This window comes from Melozone crissalis, unplaced genomic scaffold, assembly GCF_028551555.1.
Source record: "Melozone crissalis strain CALT ecotype California unplaced genomic scaffold, PUWL_Pcris_2 ptg000023l_1, whole genome shotgun sequence".
In the NCBI taxonomy this organism is placed as follows: domain Eukaryota; kingdom Metazoa; phylum Chordata; class Aves; order Passeriformes; family Passerellidae; genus Melozone; species Melozone crissalis.
The window spans coordinates 32232439-32257840 of NW_026535801.1; the positions used below are offsets into that span (position 1 = coordinate 32232439).

A 25402-nucleotide genomic window follows, 5' to 3' on the forward strand; every position below is an offset into this window, starting at 1 on the left:
TCCATTTCAATTTTGCTTTAAGACAGCCCAGTGCTATTGCAGAGATATAAAACAGCACATTATCTTTTCACAGTTACACAGTCTCAGCCAAACAACTGTGTGAAACCAACTAGCATAAAGAGGATGTAATTATGATTTTCTAGCTTAGTTAGGAAAACATGCTCTTCTTCATAATCCCTGCTGGATTTTACTTCACTGTTTTGCAATTCAAATCCATTTTGTCAGTTATAATGATACAGACTGTAGCTGAAAATGATACAGACTGTAACTGTATTTCAAATGCACTAAGCCACCCTACAGTCAAATGATGAGAGTTGCTCAGATTAAGAAAAACAGATGCAAAAAGACCTAGAAAAGAAAGGGAAATGTAATAGCTGAAGACCAGCAATTTTGTCTTTTGTCTGCTTAGGCAGTTCTACTTGGGCCTATTTTGAGAGTGTCACAAATTTTATTTAGGCAGTATTCCTTTGCATTTCATCTAAAACAAGTAAATAATGAAGTGCCAAAACCCTATTTCATTGCCTTGCATTACCACCCCAACTGGCTCCCTCCACTTGACAACAAGTTACATAAAGCAGCAAAAATCTGTTGAATAAACAAGGTAGAGAGTTTCACTTACTGCAACTGTCCTCACTCCTCCTCCTACACAACTAACCCTAAGTATGAGAGCAGCTGTCGTTAAATCACTTCCACATAACACGATGGAAACATTTACAGGTATTCCTCCAAATAATTCCCCACAGAAATGGGATGTCACATTACCTTACCCTTGTTAGGTGGCAGGGCTCTGCAATGGACTGCTCTTCTCTGACAGATGCTGCCTTGTTTATCTCTGCTGGGAAATTCTGAGCTGCTCCATTTTTGAAGTGGTTTGCCAGGGAGATCTTCGGTTCCAACCAACTGATTGTCGTTCCTGAAGCAAAGGAAAGTTTGCGCTGAAGCTTGCTCATCCTCTGCAAGGTCAGCAAACAGCACTTTCCAACAAAAGAACTCTTTCTTGTGGAATAAGCCAAAGGCAGCCAATTCCTCCTGCAGCCAATGCCTCCAGCAGCCACGAAACAAAGGTGGTGCAACGAGACACCACCTTCAGTGATCATTAGCACAAACACTGGGATTGGCGAGCTGTAATACATGCAACTTGGACTGGAGAAACTAGTTGGTGTCATGAAAGGCGTAATCAGACACTACAGGAGGAGCCTAGTATCATGGGAATGCTAAGCAGCCCTTACACTTCTCTTTAGCTGGTACCAAAATTAAAAATAGCTTTCCACTTATCAGCTTCTAAAACACAGCTCTGTCATAGACTGAAAAGACCAAAAGCAGAAGTTTTGTTGCCACTGTTTTCTCTGGAGAGGGTGCTTGCCTTTTCTCAGCTGCAGAGAAGGCAGGCACACACTGTTGAATAAATAATAGCTGTCAAAAAAAAAAAAAAGAAAAAAACAAACCTGCAGGGCTTGGAAAGCTATTACCCACCTGATGATTCCAGCATCTCTAGTTACTCCCAGTTAATTTATCAGAACGGGTCGGGTTCCTCATTAATAATACAAATGTTCCATTCTTTTTCAAAGGGCAATAAATGTACAGGTGATTCCAATCAGTTTTTACTGAAGAATACACAAACTGACAAACCATCTTGGCTGGGTTGCAAACACAGAAATTACCAGGAAACCCAAATTTCTACCACCAGATAGCAGTTCCCTGTGCTATACTAAGTCCTATACTAAGGTGTCTGTTGTCTCTTCCCATATGATACACAATCCTTTATTTCCAGACCCCTGTTACCTGCAACTAGGTCACATCCTCAACCAAAACAGGCAGAGTAAGCTTAATTCAGATTAACAGCAGCATTTCCACCAGGAAAACACAGGAAAAATGTCCAGATTTGCTATTTGAGACAAGATAATTTTTCCACAGCCAGGCAGCTTATTTTCAACATCCATCACTCATTAATCCACTACAAGAAATAAGAATTCCTGACCACACTAAATTAAAGCTATTTAAACAGAAGTTTCAAAGAAGTCAAAAAATAAGATGCTCAGAATGTTGCTTTCACACCTTTTTGAAAAGGTTTTACTTGTCTTAAAAACCTCTCCATGACATCTGCTTTCTAAGCTGTAACTTTCAACATGCTAATCTCTAACTGCATGTTCTAGGCTGCATTTCATCCACACCCTCTGCCTCTGTAGTAGCTTGAATTTACCCAACAGTCTCCTTTTAATATTTTCTATCAGCTACACCTAAAATAACCTTATTTATTACATTTTCTGTTTATTTTTTGCTGTTAGGAGGGTATTTTTGAAAGATTTGAGCTACTACCTGTGTCTGAATCCTTGTGAATGGACAAGATACCACCTTAAGACTTCTCCTCCACTGGAACAGCATATACAAATCTGCTCTCAGCTGTTTTGCATAGGCACAAGCCATTCTCCTTACTTGTGACATCCTCCTCCCCTACAGTCCTCACCAATTGCTTTTCAAACAGTTGTCAGCACTTCCTCTCTGGCACAGTGCAGACCTCTTGAGTTTTCACTTCCTACATTTTTCTTCAACAGTTGCAAATTGCTGTTGCACAAAAGCTAATAGGTGGAACTTTCTTGTTCATCTTTAAGTTTGTGATTCAGAACACACTTTGATGTGTTGGGGCAGTATTTTCAGTCTTCTGATTGCTTTATTTTCTGTTTGTTTGTTGGGGGTTTTTTTGTCTTCTAATAATCTATAGTAAACTGGCATTCTTACAGTATTTCTAGTCCTTGGTTTTTAAGCCTGGCTCCACCAGTTGAACCAGAAGTATCCCTCCTTAGTCAAGAGGAGAAATCTAAGCTAAATGGATTTAAAAATATAATTTTTAAAAGTTCTTGGCAATCCTTGGAAAGGAACAAATGTATTACAGTGTCTTGAGAAAGGCCACAGCAGGGGGGAGATGGAAGGCTGCAGAAAGACACATGCATTCTTTTAATGGTCTCTTTTTAACTCTGGCCCCAGTAATGCATCATCCAATCTGCTGATCCTCTCTTCTCCATCCATCTCCCCAGGATATCACTGGAAATCTTCAAGATTTGGACATGTTCAAGCAGTATTTTTAGATTCAGCCATAACAGGCAGATACCAGCTGAATAGCAGCCAGTGAATTAAAGCTTTTCCCTGCATGGTTTAAAAAATTAAAAACCTACATCACTTGTCAAAAAATCCCCCAACCAAAATTATCTTCTTAAATTATTGCAGTGGTCCTCATTGGACCCTACTTATGTCCCCAAATACAAGTCAAAAAACCACTTTAGTAGTGCATATGTGAAAATGCCAAAATAAAAATACTTCTGATGTGCATCTCCCACAGTTATGCATCAACAGTGAAAAAATTCACAGAGAACAGGAAGAGTTCTTTCAGCATAACTTCAGAGTTCAGACAAATATCTCAAGAGTTGCCATTCAGTTTTTTGAGTTTAAAATTAAACTTTGAACTGAAATACAGCAAAAAAATTAAATCAATCTATTCACATATTCTCTTTTAATGCCTCTGGTGATTTCAGAATCACAAACACTTTTTATATAGTTTTAATACTTTTGTGTAACATTTTTTTCATCTTGGAAGCTAAATTAATTACAGCTCAGAAATAATATGCCAAGGCAAAGCAGGCACCACAAATACAGGAATATGGGACAGATAAGGGGAGAGACAATTTATGTGTGTCCTTTGTTAGATACTTACTACATCTACTGATCTGTTGTGCAAGAGAAGCATTTGAAAATCCTATAAACCTCACAAAAAGCCACAAAGCAAACACGTGAAAAAAGGCACAATAAGATGCAGAAGAATTTACAAACAACCACAACCACATTCAATTCCATACACAGCACATGAATCAGGTAGAACAATTCCACTGAGCTCTTACTTGCATTGAAGTGATCAATTGTGCAGACATGGCAACATATTTGTCTGCTGCCTGTGAATGCACATATTCCACACCCATGAGCAGTAGGGTTTAGGGGGGTTTTGTTTGTTTGTTGAGATAGCCAGTTGTTTTTTAGAAGAGATTTTCTATTTTCTGCAACCTTTAAACAATTTTCATTTACTTACAAGTCCATTCTGGCCTCAGAATAGAATACAACACTTCTCCTTAGACCATGGTTTAGACTAAGACAGTAACTCAAAACAAGAATACACTGATATTTAAACAGTATCAGTAAAAATCAGTGCAAATTTAGAGTTTTGCATTTTAATGCTTAACTGGAAATGGAAGCTACACACATGTAAATACCAATAACAGGTATTCAGTGTGCAAAAAAAAGAATTAAAAAAGCATGACATTTGGCAGAGATGTAGCAGACACATTGTAGAATCTGCAATGTCATCAAATTCCCCCTCCACTATTACAATTATATCCCAAGGGCAGCCTTCCTTTTGGGGTGCCTTATGTAGTTTATTCTATTGTGAGATGTTGTACAACAATTAGATGTTACACCTATGCAGCTGCTGCCACAGACTTCCTGACAGAACAAATGCTTTAAAAATATATATTCAACATGCACAGAGTTCCACCCAACACAAGCTGGGGTCTAGAAAAATACACAAGAAACCAGACAGCAGTTTCCTTTGCCCATGTGTTAGTGGAACAAACATTTCTGCCAGGAAAGGATTTGTATTTGCCGTATTTGAACCAGAGTTCTGCTCTCTGTGAGCACCTATACCCACCTGCTGGTAAGGAGCCCTTTTGTTGAGAAGCATGCTGTAACTGGAGAATATGGAAACAGTCATTTAAGCAGTTCATGGTTGCCATGGAAGTTGCTTTGAGCATCAATAGGTCCTGATCCAAGGATGTAAGGTGACCGGAGGCAGGAAGGCATTCTATGCTCCTGATCAAGTCTCTCTGCTGGCCCTCAGCCTGAGACATCATCTGTCAAACAAAACAGTCACTTATCAGGTGGTAGAAGTGTTGTGTGATACCTGCTCAGCTGTGCTCACACAGGTTTTGGGACAATAAAACTACAAGTTAACAGATAGATGTAAAATTAACTATTGTCCCAGTTTTTGGGTCAATAATAAAACTACAAGGTAACAGATATATGTAAAATTACCTGTACTTTTTCCTCTTGACTCTGAGAACTACTACTACTACAGAGTCATTAAATGCATGGTGAATCTACTCACAAAAGTACATGACACTTTATTAACAAGCAAAAGAATATCAAAGTGACTTTAAAAAGAAAGGTAAAGACGAATTTGAACAAGACACTTGTTGCAGTAAATATCAAACACTTTCATGACTAGTTGGTAGGGATGGGGGTGAGAGGGGAATTGCAGGATTACAAATATATGAAAAACATGAAAGCTAAAATCCTAAGGCATCACCCACGTGCACTCTGTGTGAGAAGTAATTAAGCTCTGTGCTCTGCACAGCCTGGAATAGGATCTACTGTCTGTGGGTATCAAAGACTTTTTTCACTCCTTGCAATCAGAGGTGCAGTATTTTAACAGAGAAGACCTGTATTCCTCATTTTGGCTCAAACCAAAAAGGATCTTCATTTATTGCCTGCATTGACACCACACTGATTATCACCATCTCAGCATTTACTTTGCAAGGAGGGAAGAAAAGCCAGCAGGGTTTTCACCTTCATTCTGTGTTCAAATTGCAGCTGTCCTGTCCTGTTGTCATTGCTCCCCTTGCTCTCCTCCCAGGCTCCTTTCCTCCTTCACACACCTAAATCACAGAACTCCACACACCTAAATCACAGAATCTGCCCCCATGAGGTACAGGGGCAAAGCACACCAGCCATCAAGCAGCACTTCCCTCTCTATACTCACAGAAACAAAATATTACCTGATTTTGCATCACAGGGATGAAAGCAAACTCCTACACATGCTAGTACCCTTTCTGGGGAGGAACAAGCACTGCCTGCAATCATTGTGTGTTCTGGTAGTGAAGGTAAAGGCAAGGACAGATTGATTTAGCAGAGCAGCAGCAGAATCCCTTTAAAAAGCCTTTAAAGAAAGATGCATTTAAATGCTATGCCACTAGGTAGCTTTTTCACTCCAATTATTTAATCCATAATCCTAGCAGTATCTGACTTTTTTTTTTTTTTCCAGTACTACTACCTGCAATCCCTTCCAGGAACTGCTTTAAGATTTTATGCCATACTTAAGGAACGTGCATTCACCCAAGTTCATAGTACATGATCTTTGGAACTTTTAAGGGCTTGGCTCCATAGCATTCAAAGGTGTGAATTTGCAAAGCAGTGGCTCTTTAAAACTGGTGTTAACTGTGCAGAGTCAGCCTTAGCATATGCCAAGAGCAACAGGGCAGAAAGCTACTAAAACATTTAGTTATAGATAGCTTTGCCTGTGCAAACACACCAGCTGCTGTCACAACATGTGTCTCATTTTTCTCCAGACACAAGTGTGATAAAAGCCTTTCTGTGCACTTTTTTCCAACTTTGAAAAAGTGTGCTGGCTTAAAAAGAAACTCCCACAAAAACCCCACAGATAATCAGTTGACAAATCACCACAATCCTTCTGGTGACCTTTAGTGTTAGTATTCATCATGTGGCAGGCCCCAAGCACTTCATTCCAGGACCAGACAACAGGACAAGCCATGCTATGCTTAACTATGAAGTTTAAAAAGGCACATCTTCCCTTTCAAAGGACACACTTTGAACAGTCTTAAGATGTTTCTTAGTTCTACACTCAGCACTGGGAAAAAAAATAGTGCCAGGAAAATAAAAGCACAGTGACTAAAAAGTCAAAATCTTGGAAAAATACACAGGCTATTGTTTTCACTTTGCAAACACACAGACACCTGCATTTAGTGCAAGTTAGCAAAAAGATCTTCTTAAACCTCCTGCTTTGCACAGTAACCACGTCAGCATCATGACATTCAGCCAAGAACAAGGGGCAGGTAAAGGGAAAGGGACAGCCAAGGGAGACTCAGATATAGTGCAATTCATGGGGAAATAAAAGAAGGTAAAATTGTAGAATATTCTTTGAAAGAAGTTGCTCTTCTCACAGCTTTTCAAAATTAATTTCTAAGTGTTCAAGCTGTACCATGCTCAGGGGTAACAGGAACATTCCTGCCCTTCAGTATTTTAATAATATCCACAAAAAAGTAGGCATTGTATCCAAGAAGCATTTTAGCTTAAAAAAGGCAAGCAAACTAACACTCAGAAGAGTCAGCACTACTGAGGATTCTTCATCTGTACAAGTTTTTAAGTTGATAAATAGTAATGCTGTGCCACCAAATTCAGTGGCAACCAAGAGAGCATGAACAGCTTCCTGTGCTCTTTGCAATGCCAAGAAAAGCCATTCCACTTTATTCCAGTTACAGGACACAAGCCACTGCTTCAGTGCTCCAGCTCACACATACTCCTCTTTCCTCCCTGAAATTTTGTATGCCATAATGGTGTTGCAAAATTCAAAAAGTGCAAAAGCCATTTTTGAAACATTTTGATTTTCCTGAGTACCTAGCAGCACTTCACACGTCTCTGCATTAGCACTATAGGAGACTTTAGTGCTCTAAGAGGATAAAAGCAGGATGGTAGCAATTACCCTTTTGCAAAGAACAGTCTGCAAGAACAGTCTGCTGTGGAGAGATTCACAGACCCCAAGGTTTAAAGAGGCAATCACTTTGTGTAAACTCCTGAATAATTACACCACAATACCTGATATAAATCAAGGCACAATGACAGCATGCCATACCAGTGAAAGTACCTGCAACAACCAGTTACTGGAGAACTTACCACAGTGCTCAGCCACATATTTTAAAGTTAATGAGGCTCATATTATACAGCACTCTTCTATTCCAATTTTTCTAAGTTCAATTTCTAGCTATTCCTGCTTCCTATATCTTTATTTGCTAAATTAAAAAGCTCTCCATTAGAAATTTATTTTTGCCTAGAAATTTATCACACCACATTAATTATAGTTAACATTAAAATACTTATTAACATTAATACCACCACTAAGTAACACAGGTTTGCAATGCATTATCTTTAGATAGGCAAGATCCAGCCTGGATATATTCACAAATGAAAATCAACCAGTATCAGTCTGTTCTGTCAGTCAAGATTGAAAGGTAATTATTTCTGGATTTTTCTCTCAAAATACACTACACCTAAACATATGGTGAAAAAAACCCCAGGCATCTGAATTGCTCTGTGTTTAGTCACATCCATTCCTAGACAATTTGTCTAAATGAATCAGCATACCAGAAAAAGGTATTAGCATTTTGAAATATCAATCATGACCAACTTCTCCCTGGTCATAAGACATACAAGCACAGCTTAATCAGTTCTTCTATAGCTTGACAAGGGAAGAAAAGCTTACAATAGAATCATAGTATGTGACGTTATGTCCCTTAAGGATATTCTCTTGTCACTTGTAGTGCTAGGACTTGCAAAGATGAGAATGTGGTTCTACCTTCAGCATCTGGATCCCACTGCAAAGTACAAAATATAAAATATACACCAAATATACACCCTTTACTTCTACAATTAGCTAGGATCAGCTATTTATCCTCACACAGCTGTGCAATAAGAGCTTAGGACATGCTACTGACAATACATCCAACTAAGAACAGCAGGTTTCTTCACAACCTTACCAATAACACCACAGCACTCTCAAAAAACTGCAAGGGAATTTAAAGCATACAAACCTCTCTAACATCCACAAGGTGATCTGGCTGCATAATGGGAACTCTTTTTCCTGTTGGCAATCTGTGATGTCCAACACTGAAGAAGGAAACTGCATTTTGACTGGGTCTCCTCTGCACACCAGGAGAGTTGGCACTTCCTTGGGATGCAAGAGAGAAGCTGCGAGATTTCAGAGGAGGGTTGTTCTAGTGAATAAACAAGCATATTGAGAAACATTTACAATTAATCTTAATAATCAGCAAATGTTCTAATGTGAAAGATACAGCAGAACATTTATAATAATAAATGTTTAATTTTTTTATACAGTAAGGAAAGATGTCACAGCCCTAATGATGCATTAGTAGCAACTGCTAAATATTTTCCACTGTCTGCTTCTAGCTGCCCTCTTTTATAGTCTAATTAAGAACAATCTGTGAAATGAGATGGATCAGTAACTATCACTTCTCTGACTTGAAAATCAGTCCTTGATCTGCAACAGCACCAGAAAATGACTCCTAATAGATCCTGCAGGGATAGAGCTGACATTTAGAAGAATGGAATTTCATTCAGAGCTATTAGTTCTACTTATCTCTTACAACAAAATCAGCTGGTTTTAACTTAACAGCAAGTTTTTATTCAGGTATCAGAACAGGTGTTATGGCAATCAGGAGGTTCTGTAAAATACACCATACATATATCCATACATGGTTAGCAAAGGGAAACAACAGTACTCAGACAAAGTGTTCAGGACTTTTCTCTCAAACATGGAAATTCACCCTAAACTTATCTGTGGGCTGCTGAGCAGTTTTTAGAAAAAAAAAAAAGTAAGGGGTTAAAAAAAAAATTTAAAAAAAAGGACCATTCCCAAAAAGGAAGGGCTTTAACAACACTGAAGTTGTGTTTGCAATACTCCTACCACCAGGCAGATTTTTGCCCATGACAGCACCAGTCATACCTTTCCAATGGCCTCTGTGTGATGCTGGGTGCAGATCTGTAGCCTGCTAACCCAGTGCTGCCGCTCTTTAGCATCTGTAGCTAATAAAGCAAACCAAAAGGATTCTGTTAAATGAAGACATTTCAAAGTATGGGCAAAAAAACCTGCTTCATTCTTAAAAATCACAAGAATAACAGTGCAAAGTAATTTTAATCTAAAACTCATTTGCCTGTAATAACTATAATGTTAAGTTTAACATAAATAGTATATGCTTTCTTTTTTTTATGCTATTTTTAGTGTTACGAAATTAATTTAAAAACATCAACAAACCACAACTACCCTCACAAATATTGTAATCTAACAACATGAAACATTTTCCTGCAATAAGAGTAGGGTACTCCAAATTAGAAAATAACAGCAAGTCCTCAAGGGAAGAAATACTCAAAGTTATTAGCCTAGATTTCTGCAGCCTACAAAATCAGAGAACAGGCTTTTATAACCACCATAAGGTGGCTCACAAGCTGCATAATTAGATTTGCTGTGAGCATCACCACAGTATTGCTGCCTACAATGATTTAGAAAACTTTGAATCAGTGCAACTTAAGGACAGTACACATGAAGATTCTACATATATGAAGTCTTCTGAAGGACATCAGACCCAAACATCATGGAGTTATCCATAAATACAGAGCATTTCTAGCTAATAAATACAGACCATTTCCAGCTCAACAGTGGGATGGAAGTCTTGCACATGATTTTCATGGCAGCACTTTGCCAACCAGGCTCTCTCTCTTTGGCCCTGCAGCCAAAGCAGCCAAGCAGCCCCAGGTGAGAGCCAGGGCTGTCCCCTAGTGGAAGGATCCCCTGCCCAAGCATCCAGGTCCTACCTCTTAGTTTGTACTGCTCCCCACTGGCTGCGTTGACTGTGAAGGTGTGAGAGTCTTCATCACTGGGTGAGATGACAGCTCCAGCCAGCTGCAGGGTACCTCTGGGCTTCAGGTGTCTGGACTGTTCATTCACAAAGTACTCCAGCAGGCCAGCATCATTGTTTAACACAAAATACCTGCAAGGACAGCAAAGCAAATACACTAAATAAAACCAGTTCCTTTTTCTTTTTTTTTTGTGCAGGTGGTGGTACTGGGAAAAGTCAATACTCTCATCACAAGTTTGCACAGATGAGATTGGGACTAAAAGACTTGTGCCAGAAAAACCCTAAACTTGTGAATTATGGCCCCAAGATGGCAAAAAAATTAATTTCTTGGCATTTTTTTCTCTTACAGCACAGGGATTGCACAACAGAACAACATGCCCACAAAAGAACATTATCATAAGATTATAGGAATCAAAAATTATATCCTGAAGCATTAGGGCTTAATAAATCTTTAAACTACATACATTAAAAGTAAAACAGCCCCAGATACAAAGGAGCTGAGATGCAAAACCATGAAACTGAAGCAATGCCAGATTTTTATTTTTTTTTAATGGAACTGGACATTATGCTTCAACTTGCACTTGAGTTTAATGCTGAGTATGTTGACATGAGTCACTCCATGCCAGGGGCAGCACAGGTGGCACAGTGTGGTACACTAAGGACTTTTCTCTCCGACATTAATGTGGTTGCACTGTGTTGCTCTAGGAACAGCATGAAACCTGACCAGAGAATTTCACCTGACACAGAAAATCAAGTTATTCCAGGGGAGGCAACACCCTCAGGAAAGAGAAAAGCCTGCTTGAATTAGAATTTACAATAATGAGGTCTTATTTTTTTTAAGCAATAGCATTATTTGGCACAAAGGTGAAGACTCAGCAGAAAACACAAAGACAATATTTTTTAATGGAAAAGGAGAAAAAACCTAATGCTTTTTACACATACAAACAGTTATAAGCCACTAAATGAGTTAACTGCTTTATACTGTCTATGCCTTTTTTATACTCATGCCTTAATACAAATATTATTCATCTACACATTAGTTTAATCTATATTGAGAAAAGCAGAAGATTCTTGCATAAAGTTTGCCTACTAGGAAAAGGGAAATGTAAGCATTATTAACAAAATCTGAAACATGTTCATTTGGATGCTGCAGACACCACCATTACTAAAAAGCACCATAAAAAACTTACCTATATTGCCAGCCAGTGACAAGGTTGGTGTATTTCATTAAGTAGCCACAAATATTTTCCATGTGATCACTATAAAAAGAGACAGAAAAGCAATCAGACAATGCTAAATGTATTTTAGATCCTTCTGACCATCTTTATTCTCAGGAGATGAATTTTAATGTTCATTTTTAGAATGGCACTATCAATTTAATAGCTACACTTTAAAGATTTTCCAGCCTTGTTCCTAAAATAGTTTCTTACAACAATTTAACAAGATTTACTGAATTCCAAATAATTTCAAACCATAATTAGATGCACCAATTCAACAGGCACTTCTAGGCACATTCTTACAAGTTTCAGGTAATTAAAGACTTTATATCCGTGCTGCTTCTGGCTCCTGCTCTCTCTTCACAACAGATTTTATACTTTTGGACTCCTAGACAAAATTAACTTTCACTGGTTTATTAACAGAGCCCTGGACTGCAGCCACCAAGCTAAACAGTTTGTAGCTACTCCTTCATCAGTGTGGTGTTATTAATCCCATGTGTCCTTCCCCTACACAGCCATGCTCCTGAACAGATGTCCTACAGAACACAACATGCAAGTGCAGGTCACATCAACATTTTCTGAAACCTAAACCAGCAGCCAAAACATCTCCGCGGGCCTGACAGGAAAATCCAGCAGTTTGTCCTTCGAAGATGTGACTTGCAACACCCACCAAAAATGAGAATCCACCAAAGGCACTTGGCATGGAGACTTAATATCACTATAGGAAAAATACAGTTCCATTTCTGAAAATCAATTGCCCTAAATAAGTCTTACAAGTACCATGGCTACAAATTACTCAATTTAAGACCACAGTTTTAAGACCCACTTTATGCTGTATGTTCCCAAAAATCTAGAAATGCCACCTCAATGCCCTCACCCCACAGTAGGACATAACCCCACACTTAAGAACACACTCTTGATAGACAATTCAGGTCCAGCATGACAAAAAAGCTCCTATTATTACAAAGAAGAATTGAAACAATGACCCAAATATCAGACACTATTTGCTTCTCCAAAATAAATTTGTTTCTAATCTTATTTAAATTTTCTGTAGGCTGTAGTAGGTTGAAGAGTAAATGAAATTATTCAGAGTCCATTGGAGCAGCAGCAATCTCTCTTAGCTGTTAAATGGATAAAGTAGCCCCATGTCAGCAAAAGGGGAAAAGTGGGGAAAACAGGACTGTGAGAGCCAAGGGATCATCTCCCTTAGTGGGTTTTGGTTGCAAAGATAACTGGGCTAAGTACTGGGGTAAATTCTAAGTAACAGCTGAAGCTGCTGTCTATACCTCATTTATAGACAGCAGATTAATTAGAAATCAGACAGTTTGATAAATATAACATGTTACACTGTTTCATCTTGAAGGAAGCCATTTAGGGTGACACTAATGAAAACAGCCACAGAGTAAATCACTGCCATTCAGTGATATAACACAAACCAAGAGATACAAGAATGTACATTTTTTGAAGAAAAAAACCAAGCTGCTGATTTTAAATGTTACTTTTAAAAGCAAAAAATATGTGTCCTAGCTATTACAGCAACAATCAGTATTGCAGTCATATCCTGTAATGGAGAGCAGCCAGCAGGACTATCCAGGAATTTAATTTCTAATAGCTCATTAAGTGGTACTACAGATAAAAATAAAACCAAGGAGAGCAGAGAGTGTTGTATATTTTAAATGTACAGAGAAGCTAAAGGAAACATAATCAAACTCATCCTCTGCAGACGCCTCTCATTTGTTATTATTGGCATACAAGGGAAGTACAGTTTAGACTTGCTCACTGTCTTCATTTAGCTGAAAATTATGAGATTGCATAGTCATAAAAATGCATGAGCTTGGGTTTTACTCATCTGAAAATTGTCCCTAGTCACAGCTAATTGTTTTTCAGCTCCAGTGAATGCAAACTTGCTTTTACACCCTTGCTTTTCAGTGACACACTGCACATAGGCCTGCACATTCAGGGTACAGCCACTGCACCCCCATTAACCAATGTTCCCTAAATCACAGATACCTCTAAAGAACCCAAGAAACATCAGAAAGGTAAGTTCAGACTGCAGTGAATGCAGCAGGACTTTGTGTATGACCTATGGAAGTCCATTCATCTGACAAGGGTAAATTAAATAGCCTTTGATTAAAATAATTTGACCTCTGGGTTGGTTTTTTGGGTGTGACAGATAAAATAGCTGACTTTGTCATGCAGAAAAACACACTGGAGAAGGGAGTGCAGCTCTTCTGGTGATGTGGCTCCACATTAAATTACCATCACATTTTCCCATCATCTGCATGTTCCTTTCCACTTGGATTTTCACTTTGTCTGGACCCAAACATCTCCAAATGCCTCCTCTTCAATAATTTATACCTCTAACCTCATCAGTCCCAGAGGACTCAGCTGCAAGGCTTTGAAAACACTGCCCCATGGAAGTCTGAGAAAGTGACTGGGAACCAATATTCCACCATTTGAACGAAGGCTTATTTTTAAATAAGTGAAAATTATATACACTGAAGAAATCTAAATCCACTTTGCAAACTGCAACCAACAAATAAAGCAAATTCTATGACTATACATAAACAGATGACAGAACAACAGTTAACCTCCTAATTTTCTGCATGTACAGAAAAATATTCTCAGTATTATTTACAAACAAGGCCAGGGATTGTAACTAAAATATTTCTTCAACAATTTTAAGGTTAGTGCCTCCACAGCAAGAGTTAAACCAAGATATTTGTTGTTCCTAAAGTAGTGATGTAAGGCAGTTAACATTAAAAAAAATACAAAAGCACACCCAACCCAAAGAAAACCCAGTAACATTTCACTAGTATGGAACTCACAGCCAAGCTCTACAGAGCACTGCAGAATCCTTGTAAAATGGTAGACTTTGAGAGCAAGAGGTTGAGGTTCAAGCACTGGCTCTGCTCACAGATAACCACAGTTCATAAAATATGAGTAAGTCCATACTGCTGTTTCATGGTAACAGTGCTGGCAAAACTGCCTCAAAGTCACCAGTCTACTTCAAAATTCCCAACATATGGGTTTTTGACTTCTAGAAAACAGATTTCAAAAGTGAACTTGACACACAACACTGAGCAGCTTAAGGCTGACAGTGAGGACTGGCTCCCTTGGGATCTTTCCTGATTTTCAGAATCCCTCTGCAGTCACACTGCTGCCTACATGCACGTACCTGTACCTATGGCTATGTGTGTCTTTCCATAGCCAAGATGCTGCTGTTGCTATTTAAAATGCTCACCACAGTCTCAGATTGTCAGAGGAATAGCAACAGCTCAGCATCATGAGTCAACAATCCCTAAAGGGCCTAGTTCTGTTGAAATTCACATGTCCTGTCAAAGAAAGGAAATGTTGCAACAGACGGATCACAGTCTTAAGGACACAAAAAAAAAATTAACTTTTGCTAGACTACTTTAAATGAGGGTATTATACAAATTACAATCCAGAAAAGAGGTATGCAGAACACATACTTTTCAGAACAGAACAACATACTTTTCAGTTCAGAACAACATTTGAACTCTAGCCCAGCAACATCTACCACCTCCCAAAATCTGGGGCTTTTTTCCCAAAGGCTGAACACCATTGAACTTGACTGTCCATTTATCACAATATTTTAGTTCATAAACACTGTGAGATGGACTGAGACTATCCATTTAAGCAAATGACAGACATCTGTGAACAATTACACATCAGTTCATATTCTTCCCACAAAATTATCCCTCCCTTACATCAAAGATGTTTACCACAAGCCAGATTTCTACATATCTACATGCCACTAAAAAAAAGAATAGGAATAAAAGATTCACATAGGATCTTTTAGCTTATTTATCCTTCTCTGGTTTTACTTGTCCTTTCCTAAGTTGGAGCAGCTGTCAGTGCCTTGCAGGGTGGTCCCCTGTCCCAGGGAAGAAAGAAGACAGTGACAATCAGGCCAAGTTCCCCTGCATCCTGTTTATGTGCAGCACCCGAGCTTTGGACACAGATACAGAGGAACAGTAGTCCCACAATGACGTCTTTCAGGAGCTTCTGCCAAGACACCCAGGCTCACACCTGGGCCAACATTTTCTCTGAGAAGCAGCAGCAATTAATAAAAATGCAAAAGGCTTTGCCAACCTTTTTCCATACCCTTCACGGGAAGGTTGCCATGAAAGCCCCACAGAAAAAAAAACCTAGCAGTGGCACAAAAATTACACCCAACAGCAAAGCAGTTACAGGACAGTTCCAAGACTGCCCTTCAGATGATTTCAATTTTGCTGGGACCCAGACAGCACCACGTGGGATGCTTTGAGCAGCCAAGTCTCTCCAGACCCAACAGCTGTCTGAAGAGCAAACACAGCGGCCAAAGGCTTCCCCACTGACGTGCATAAGGCCTGACTTCAAGCAGCAGCTGAGTATGTGTGGATTTGCTGCCAGCAGGAAGGATGGCCAGGACTCTGGAGCCCATGAAGATGTCAGGGAGGGCTCCTGAAGGGGGATTCAGCCTCCAGAAGATTTTGATCCTGCCTCCAGAGCTGCCACAACCACTGTTATGACAGTGGCTTTGGATCCTGGCCAAGGGAAGATGCTCCTTTCTACTGAGCTCCCAGAAAGATGCAAACCCCTGGTGAAAGAGTGTCTTCGTATTAAAAGCTGGCAAAGCATTAAAAAAAAAGAAAGAAATGAGGCTTGTAACAGTGCAAACCAATGAGTGATTTCAATTATAGTTTGGAAAAAGTGACCATTTTCACTGAACTTGCTCATCTCTGTTTGCTCACAGGTTCACTGTTGGCAATGGCTTGCTTTTTCCTCACTGGGTACTGCAAAGTGCTTATCTACAGTGCACTGATTTCCCTTTTCCTTACACAGAGGGGTTGGCAGTGGAGAAGGGAAAGGGGAAAAAAATCCCAACAGCTATGTCAGCATTGAACACTTCAGGCACATCTTCTGCAACTGCAAGAAACCAGCACCAAGTTAAGCACACTCCAACTCCACAGCTCTGTGGTGCAGGAGCAGGTTCCCCAGCAAACCCAAGGTAAGGCAGAAGCATCAATCAATTACCTCTGCTTTTCCAAACAGCTTCTGGAAGAAAGCAAAACCAACTATCCTTGCTGTGCAACTCACCAGCAGTGCTCTATAGTGAGCTGTGAAGTGGCAGCAAAGCTCCAGCTCTTCAGGTCTTGTGTTTGACTACTCAATTACAAATTTAGAGACCAGAAACAAGTGCAAGGAAAAGAGGTCCCAACACCACGACAAGAACATCAACAGCAGACCCTGAGGATACTTCAGAACACCACTTGGCTCCAAGTATGCAGCAACACACACCCCCTCATTAGATACAAAAACTTCTCTCCACATGCACTCCTGTAAATCCTTGGGAGCACAGACAAGCATTGGAAGAGCAGCACGGGGTTTCCACAAAGAAAAGGTGTGGCAGAGCCAAAATGAGCCATCAGGTGTCCTTGATTCCCATAATGCAGCCCAGCCTCCCTACCCTGGGGTGAGGGGCTCCTCCCCAACCCCAACCCTTGCTCTCAACACAACACTTGCTCTGGTACCTCAAGCTCTACCAATACTAGCTCTCAAGGAGAATGATAAATCAAGCTAACAGTTTTTGGGTTTTTTAAAAATAATCTTAACTAAATTTGTATTCCATTCTCCTCTTTTCAGCATTAATACATACAAATCAAACTACTGTAACACTTTTGTGGTCCAGCAAGAAGAAGAAGAGAGACAATATTTAATTAATAAGTAGCAAAATTGTTCTCACATAACGACTATAAAACTGATTGTTTAGCTACTTTATAATTTAGAGAGCTCTCTATCTCTCACAATACATCTGCCTAGAAAAAATTGCAGTGACATTCAGCTCAGCAGCTTGTCTCACACACAGGTGAACACCCCAAGTCAGCAAGAACTCCACTTATGGACAATTTATTTGTGGATTTGCATCAGCAGAACAGAACTGAAGCTGCACCAAAGAGTCAGCAGCCAATCCAGCAGATTTTGCTGCAATGATATCAGTGGAAAACAAACTGTAGATTTAGCCAATATCATTTTAGAGCTGGAGCATACAAAAAGCAAGGACCTCAAAAGGTGTGAACTCTCCCCTTAATGCCTCTGGAGAGGTTGCCTGCAGCTTTGCTACCATTTACAATGCACAGTTTCACACATTACTGTTACCAAACCCAAAATTCTCACAAAATTTAGCTTCAGAAAGCTCAATCAGTCAAATTAAAACTGCTCTGCCCATTGAACAATGCTGATATAATATATACAAGGCAAACAGTGATGGGTGAGCACCTTTGCAGTTCTGGACAATGTGCTGCCTGGGAAAACAGTGGATCCTGGTAAACACATCCACAGACACTGGTGCAGCAAACCTCTGTATTTTCAGTTATTCTTTGGCACAGTCCAACGTGGTTCAGCTTACTACACCTTCCATCCCAAGGCATTCTGCTCTCTTCTAGTCTAGCAGTGCTTATCCTAAAAGAAATATGCAGATATGCCCTTGCAGTCTTGAGACTGAGTATTTGTGAGTATGCATTTTTAAAAGATTATATTAACAATTACACATTGCCATTCTGGACTCTGCAGCAATAAAACTCTGAAATGGAAGGTAAATAGGATCAGCTACCTCAGATGAGCCTCTTGCTTTGTAATTATTTTTGAAATATTATTTGCAACATTTCAGGTTAAATACTGAGGATAATAATTGTTATTACCTTTCAAGTAAATAAGAACACATTTAAATAGCCTATTGTCAATTGATGTTACCTAAATATTCATAAATACAAGCAAAAGCCTGTGTGGACCACCAGACTCAAGAAGCAATAGTCAGTAGTTTAAAGTCGAGCTGCAAACAATTAAAAGCAACACTGAAATACATCTTCTAATTCTGAAGCTCTGAGCAGGAGAATGAGAGATTTCCCAGAGGCCCATCTCAACTCAAATTATTCCATAAAGCTTGAACACAGAGAAATTAAGCAAAAATACTCTTACATTAAAATTGAGGTGGAGGACACCAGGAAGATTTAAACTGTAAATAAGAAAGCATACACATTAACAACCTATGACTATCACCATATATAAAGAGAGCAGGGTTACTTTCTTGTTTGGTGCTTGAAGGGAAGGGTGATTCCCAGACAAGGAATTATTCAAAAATGCTCCTTTTCATGGTGCAATGAGGTACGATGCATTTGGCACTCAAGCTCTAATAATGAGTTCCCTCATGGTTTTCTTGTGCTTGCTATGGACATTTATGAAGGACTTGTGCACTGGACAGTAAGAGGACAAAAACATTATAATTCCATTTGGATATAGGGAACTGAAGCACAATGAATTTCTGCCTAATTTTGAGACAGATGAAGTCCAATTTTTATTTTATTTTATTCATACATTCAAATCATGGGTTCTGCTGATCTCAGCTGCAACTGTGACCCTGCAAAAGTTTTGCAAAATCAGAGCAAACTGTTCCAAAAACAGTCCTCCAAGAAAAAGGGGAACACAGTTAGTGATCACCAGGGAAAAGCAGTTTGAATAATATATGACTATTACCACAAAGGAAGTCAGAGCCAGGGTAAAAACCAGCTCCTTTATGCAGCATCCTGCAGTTCTGCCCAGCTGATCTCTTGCTTTCTGATACATCAATGTGCAATGAAAGTAACCAATTTTCTCAGTGCAAAACAGGCTCTTTGGGAAACTAATTTAATAGTACCTAAACATTAACCAAGACTTCAAAGATTTCCAGCCTCCTTGAAAACTCTGGAATTCACAACTGAAAGCAAAAAGGGAAAAATGCTTACCCACAGCAAAAAGCTCCAGAGCAGGCTGTCAAACACAAGATTGGCAGCTTAACACACGCAAAGGAGCAGCATTTCTCCTACCCAGCTTCAGCCTGCTCTCCCCTCCCATTTCAGCCTCACACACAGGAGAGAAAATCTGAAAAGGTGCAAGCTTTGAAAGCACCCTAAGCAGAAAGTTGTCTGGCAGCACTGCCAGGGGACAGCCAGACCCCACAAGAATTCACTGGCAGGTGATCAGAGGGCACGTCAAGGCAAGGTCTGTGAGTAAACAGGGCTCACTGCACTTGTGCCTTGATTTTCACAGTGTGATGAGTACAGCTCAGGAACCTTCCCAGGGTAAGGTAACAGCAGCAGCTGCTCCTTTCTGCTTCTGCATTCAGCAATGTGATCAGGTCATGCACAGGCAGTTTGTTTTCCATCTTCTCTCTGGGGAGAGAATGCGTGTGGCACAGCAGGATGTTAATGTTGTACTGTGGTTAATTAACTGGCTGCTACATAATTACATTAGAAAAGGTGAAGATGAAAAATACTCTTTGTACTTAGTGAAAGATAGATGTTTGTAACAGCCATAAACCCCTGCAGAAATCTATTCCATGGACAGCACAAATTAGTTGGTATTTAGACACTACCCAAAAATTGGTGCTGCTTCATTTTAGTTAATTTGAACTCTAAGTGAACATCCCACTGTGAACATAAGCACACTGGATGCCAGAACCAACTCCCACATGTGACACCCCTGTCTGCCCAACATGAAGAGGCTGTGAGAAGCAAGAGAGGGACTCTTGGTAGTCACTCACTGCCACAGGGCTGGAGAAGGAACCCCAGACCTTGTCACCTGTCAGGAATTGGGCTCACATTCCCCACCAGAACATCAGTCAACATGAAGCTGCTTAAATTACCCAAACTTGTCTCCCCAACTGTATCCACTGACTACCCCTCACATCAAGATTTGCTTCTCTGAATTTATGACACATCTGCTCCAACGCCAATTATCCAAGTTTAAATACATGTGTGAACATGAAGGGCTCACCTGCCTTTTAAAAAGTGCCTGGGGCTTTAGCAACTGTAAAATCAGTTTGGTAAAAGATGACCTTAATATTTTAATAACACAGAATGCATCCTGAGATGGATGTAACTGGCTGATCATTTTCAATATGAGCTTCTTGTCTATTCTAATGAGCAAATTATGTGAAGTGCAGAATTTCTAAATTAGTGTTAGGAGCACGATATACTCCTTAAGCAAAGAGTCAAATGAGGATAAAGAAATTCAGGCACCAGGTTTTTCAGCCAAAAAAATAAATGTGACAGCACTCCTAATCTGAGTTTTAGTAATAAAAGGAACATACACAATTGCAAAAATAAATTCTGAATTTCATAGCAACCACTTGAGAAAATCATCTCTTCAGCACTCCAAATCACACCTCAAAGGACCAGCAACAAAGAGAGCAGCATGGGCTTTCTGAAGGTCCTGCAGTGCTGAGGTATCTCCACACATCACCAGAAACAGAAGCAAGGAAGGTCAGGACTCACTTTGACACAGGCATCAGAGCCACCAGCCAAGCCAAAAGATGCCGCTACAAATATCACCTCCCTTGGGAGGTGGCACCCCAATGTGACAATGCCAGCAGGTTCTTACAACAGTGGGATCCTGAGGAAGTGAGCTGCAAGAGCAGGGGAAAACCAAAACAGGAGCAGGCCTTGCCAGGGCTCCCATCTGGGAGTGACACCACAAAATTACAGCCTCTGTCCCTCTGCAGCTGTGCACCACAAAGAAGGGAGTTACAATGATTGATTCCAGCAAATATACACAAACTCCACCTAGAATCCCAAAGAATTTTGTTTCAAGCAATGGAAAAATAAAAACCAGAACAAGGGAGATGGGTAACAAAAAGGAGGCACTAGGGATACCAGTGTTAGAGAGAACTGTCCTGGGATGACACTAACATTTTCATGAAGGTTTGGGATATTTCATTTTGGGACATTTTCATGAAGGTTTGGGACATTTCTTCTACTTAGCAAGCAACAGGGAGCATAGCTTAAATTCTGGCCTGCTCTCAGGAGCCAGTTGATGAGGTCAGCACACAGCACCCTCCTGCAGCCTAAGCAAGGACTTGATTCCCAGACAAGAACAGAGGACCAGCAAGGGAGAGGTTTGCAAATGTTGTTGAACACTGAGCTGCCATCACCTCCTGTATCTGCTTCTACCAAGCTGGTTCCAGCTTTAAAGACCAAAGAGATGAAATTTATCCTCCCAAGATCAAACATTTCTTGGACTGTGACAAGAAACACAGAGAAACTAGGAACACCCAGTACATCTTCCTGCAACTAAGACTGACATTGGGACACCCCCAACACAAGGATCAGTATTGTATCAGTTTCAAGACACTTCCCTTTATTATTACTAATTAGATCACTTTTGCAAGATGGCACAAATGAGAACCAAATGCTTCCACAGCCTAGCTCAGTTTCACATGCTTTGCTTCTACGTGTTTGAAGTGCAAAGCCTTGTTAGTCATCCTCAACAGCAACTGGGATCAAACTTAGAAAAATGAGCATTGCCTTTAAAACACATTTCCTGCTGGATGATTTTATGAAAAAGTGTTCATGATCATCTCAAAATGCAGAATTAAAATATATTCACTTGTTTCAGTTACCAGTTCTGCTACATTGTCACATGCTGGCCTGCTCAAGCACAGAAGACTGAATTAAGGTCAGTAACTGTTTACTCCCCTTTTTTAGGATTTATGAAGAGATTTGCATAGTGTCAACTGAAAAAGGCCTAAAGCCCACAAAAGAAGACTGACAACCATTTCACTTGTTAAAAATTTGTTATCCATTTGCATTCAATACCAAAAAACATTTAGTGTTACCCTTTGGCAAAAGTCTCTCTCTGCTCTTTTTCTCAGCCTCCTGCTCCAGCCCAAAGCCACACGGAGTAATTCTGCAAGAGAATCTGCCTAACTTAATAAATTAATTAATGACAAGCAGAAGCCACCCAGCATGAGGAATCCTCTTACTGGCCATTGTCACACATAGCAAGAAAAAAAAAAAAGTAAAAAAATTACTATTAGTCTAGGAAATTTACTCCTTGAAGCTACTTTCATCCAAATGGTTTTCTATACTAACTGACAATTGTGAGTAACCCTGCAGCACTCAGGCAAACTCTCAGGAACAACTACAAAAAGGCAACTCACTTCCTTAAACAAAGAGCAAAAGACACAATCTGCAGCATTTTATAACTATACATGGCTAAATCCATAGCAAACAGATGCTAAAACCATTTGAAAAATAAGGAACAGAGACTGCTATCTAAAAAATACAAGCAGAAGTGAAAAAGCAAATAGGTTTTAAATATAACTTGTAAGCTTCAAAATCAGCAATCATTTGGGAAATTCATGAAAACTTTACCTGTACTTCTAATGGCAGGGGAAGAAATGCTGGGAATACTTTTAATAGCAGAATTGATCTACATATTTGAGAGCAGAACCACTAAGAAAATCATAAGAGGACAGCACGTTATCATGTCTCCAAGTGGGAAAGACAATCTTGTTTCTCTAGTCAACTACAGTGCTTTGAACATTTCATTTTGTAGATAAATAAGAACCAGTGATTGCCACTCACTTCTCTCAAAATTATTAAAATCTGAAAGCCCCTCAAGCCAGGCTGACAGGACTGGTTACACTTCCCTGGCACATGTTCTGGTCAGCTCTCCATTCATCCAGTTCATAGAAGATTCTGCATTCTGGTTGTGAAATTTTTATGTTATTTGAATGACTACAAATCACATGTTGCAGAAGTACCAGCCCAACCTGCCTCCTTTCCCTCACTACTTTGAAAGCTCTTGTTCATTGAACCCAGAGCAAGGCAAAACCAAATGAACATGGTCATAAGGTGAGGCAGAACTGCAAGTAATTCTGTGGGTGAGGCTGTACTTACTTCACAGCTTGGTTACTGCTGAAAGTAAAGAAAATAATATCATCTTAAACTACTTTATCAAGTAATCTTACAACAATCTGAAGTTATTCAGAAGTCTTACCTCCTGGTAATTGTTTCTCTAAATGAAGATAGGGTTAAAGAATTCAGTGTGTAGCACAGCCTCTGGGGCTCTCTTTATCTACTGAAATGCAAGTTTACACTCAAGCTGTTCCTGCCCCAGTCAGGAAAATGAAGCCAATGGTTGGTTGTTCTCAGACACACTCTGACCTGATCACATATTCACAAGAAAACAAGATCACTTCCTGTCAGATGGCTGAAAGAGCAGTTTCTCAAGAACTCTTAACTTCTACTAAGCAAATTAAAAATAAAAAAATCATCTTCCTACCCTCAGCAGAAGCCAATCCCTTACAAATTTCAGAAGAGCCACTGCTATGCTGGCTGCCCAAACTCACCAATGCACAGGCTAAAAGCATGAAGTCTGACAGGGGATTCAGCTCCATCTCCACATCATCTGAAGTGTCTGGCAGCCTCTGGTTGTCACTTCTCCACTATGATAAATATCTGATCTAACTCTACCACAGCTATTTAAAAATCTCCCTATTATTCCCCTACAGAAATATAAAGTCAGACTTCCTGCTTAATTATTTTTTTATTTTCTAGATACTCAATTTATGCCGAATATATGTGACCTTGCACCTCTGAGAAATTCAGTTTTCATTATTTCAGGTTCCAGCAGTCTTGGAGGTTTATTTTTTATCCATAGTCTCAATTCCCCACTTGGAGCACTGGAGTACCAAGTACCTGTTGTCCCACTATCTGACAACTCTGCTATGGCTGTTTTGATCAGCTGCTTCACCAAACAGTGAGCTAAACTTCTGCACCAGATGTGGTCTTTGGAGAGCAAGTACCCCATGATTCTACTCCTGCCAATCTATGAGACCACACATTGCTCAAACTCTGTGCTAGGAAAGTTAAAATACCAAACTTCCACCAAAAGTTCCCAGAAAATCTGTTTCTGAAACCTGTATGCTAGACACTGATTTATCACTGGGGAGTTTGTCTTTTGTCAAATACATTTTAGCACAAAAGTAATTCATAAAGTGAAAACTAAGCTACAGCATCTCATTCAGGAGGGCTTTCTAGGAGACAGGGGGGAAAGGTGATATTTTGAGGGTAATTAGATATAGAGACAAATGTAGGAGTAAATAATTGATCCCAAACACAGCAGAGATTAACAGTGAGGTATCTCAAGTGTCCACAGTAATAGAATTAGTACACTAAATTTCTCCAAATGATCTAGAATGAAAAAATAAACTGCACTAAAGTTTTAGAGCAAATTAAACCAGATATTGATAGCTACAAGGAAAAGAAGGACAGCTCCCACTTAGAGCTGTCAAGCCATGAAAATGGCTAGTACTTGGGGTCAGTTCAATTTTTGTCATACAAGCCATAGCACTGAAAGAAGAAACAAAGCAGTTGGATGGATAATCTTAAAAAGTGGAATTTCACTGTACAGCACTGACCACCATCACAAACACAGTAGAGCTGAAAAGACATCCAGGCAAATCAGGCATCTCATCCCTTCCACTGCCTCCAATTCCACATAAAAATGTAAAATATCTCCATTGTGATTGCATAAACTAACTCCTGTTTCTCACAGTGAGCCATGGATAGTGTGTGCTTGGTTATAGTAACAGCAATTTTCATTAGAAAATTCAGTTCTACTTGAACCCAGAGTTTAAAAAGCAACTGGAAAAAACGTGGTTAAAACAGCCAGTAGCTACATCTGATAATTAGCTTTCCCGACTTAACAGCCTGAAATATTCACCCTGAAATCACCACTTCTCTTTCCGGCACTAGTCACCAGAAAAGTGAAATACTCATGACCCAGATTCTCGGCGATGACCGCGCTGTTCCCAAAGCTCCGGGCGCTCGGTGCCTGCCCATGCCTGCCCTGGGTGCCGGTGTCCCGGGGTCACCC

The 25402-nt window shown here is 39.8% G+C and overlaps 1 protein-coding gene across 1 annotated transcript in view; it reads right to left on the reverse strand.

Annotated features, from left to right (window-relative positions):
* Positions 1-25402, reverse strand: part of OSBPL11 (oxysterol binding protein like 11) — a 38802-nt gene that overhangs the window by 12366 nt on the left and 1034 nt on the right. The window contains exons 2-7 of the mRNA XM_054278246.1: positions 11675-11743; positions 10441-10616; positions 9575-9654; positions 8643-8825; positions 4691-4892; positions 768-913 (exon numbers count right to left, since the gene is read on the reverse strand). Of these exons, the coding sequence (XP_054134221.1) occupies positions 768-913; positions 4691-4892; positions 8643-8825; positions 9575-9654; positions 10441-10616; positions 11675-11743 (856 nt within the window). The remainder of the gene's footprint in view (positions 1-767; positions 914-4690; positions 4893-8642; positions 8826-9574; positions 9655-10440; positions 10617-11674; positions 11744-25402) is intronic.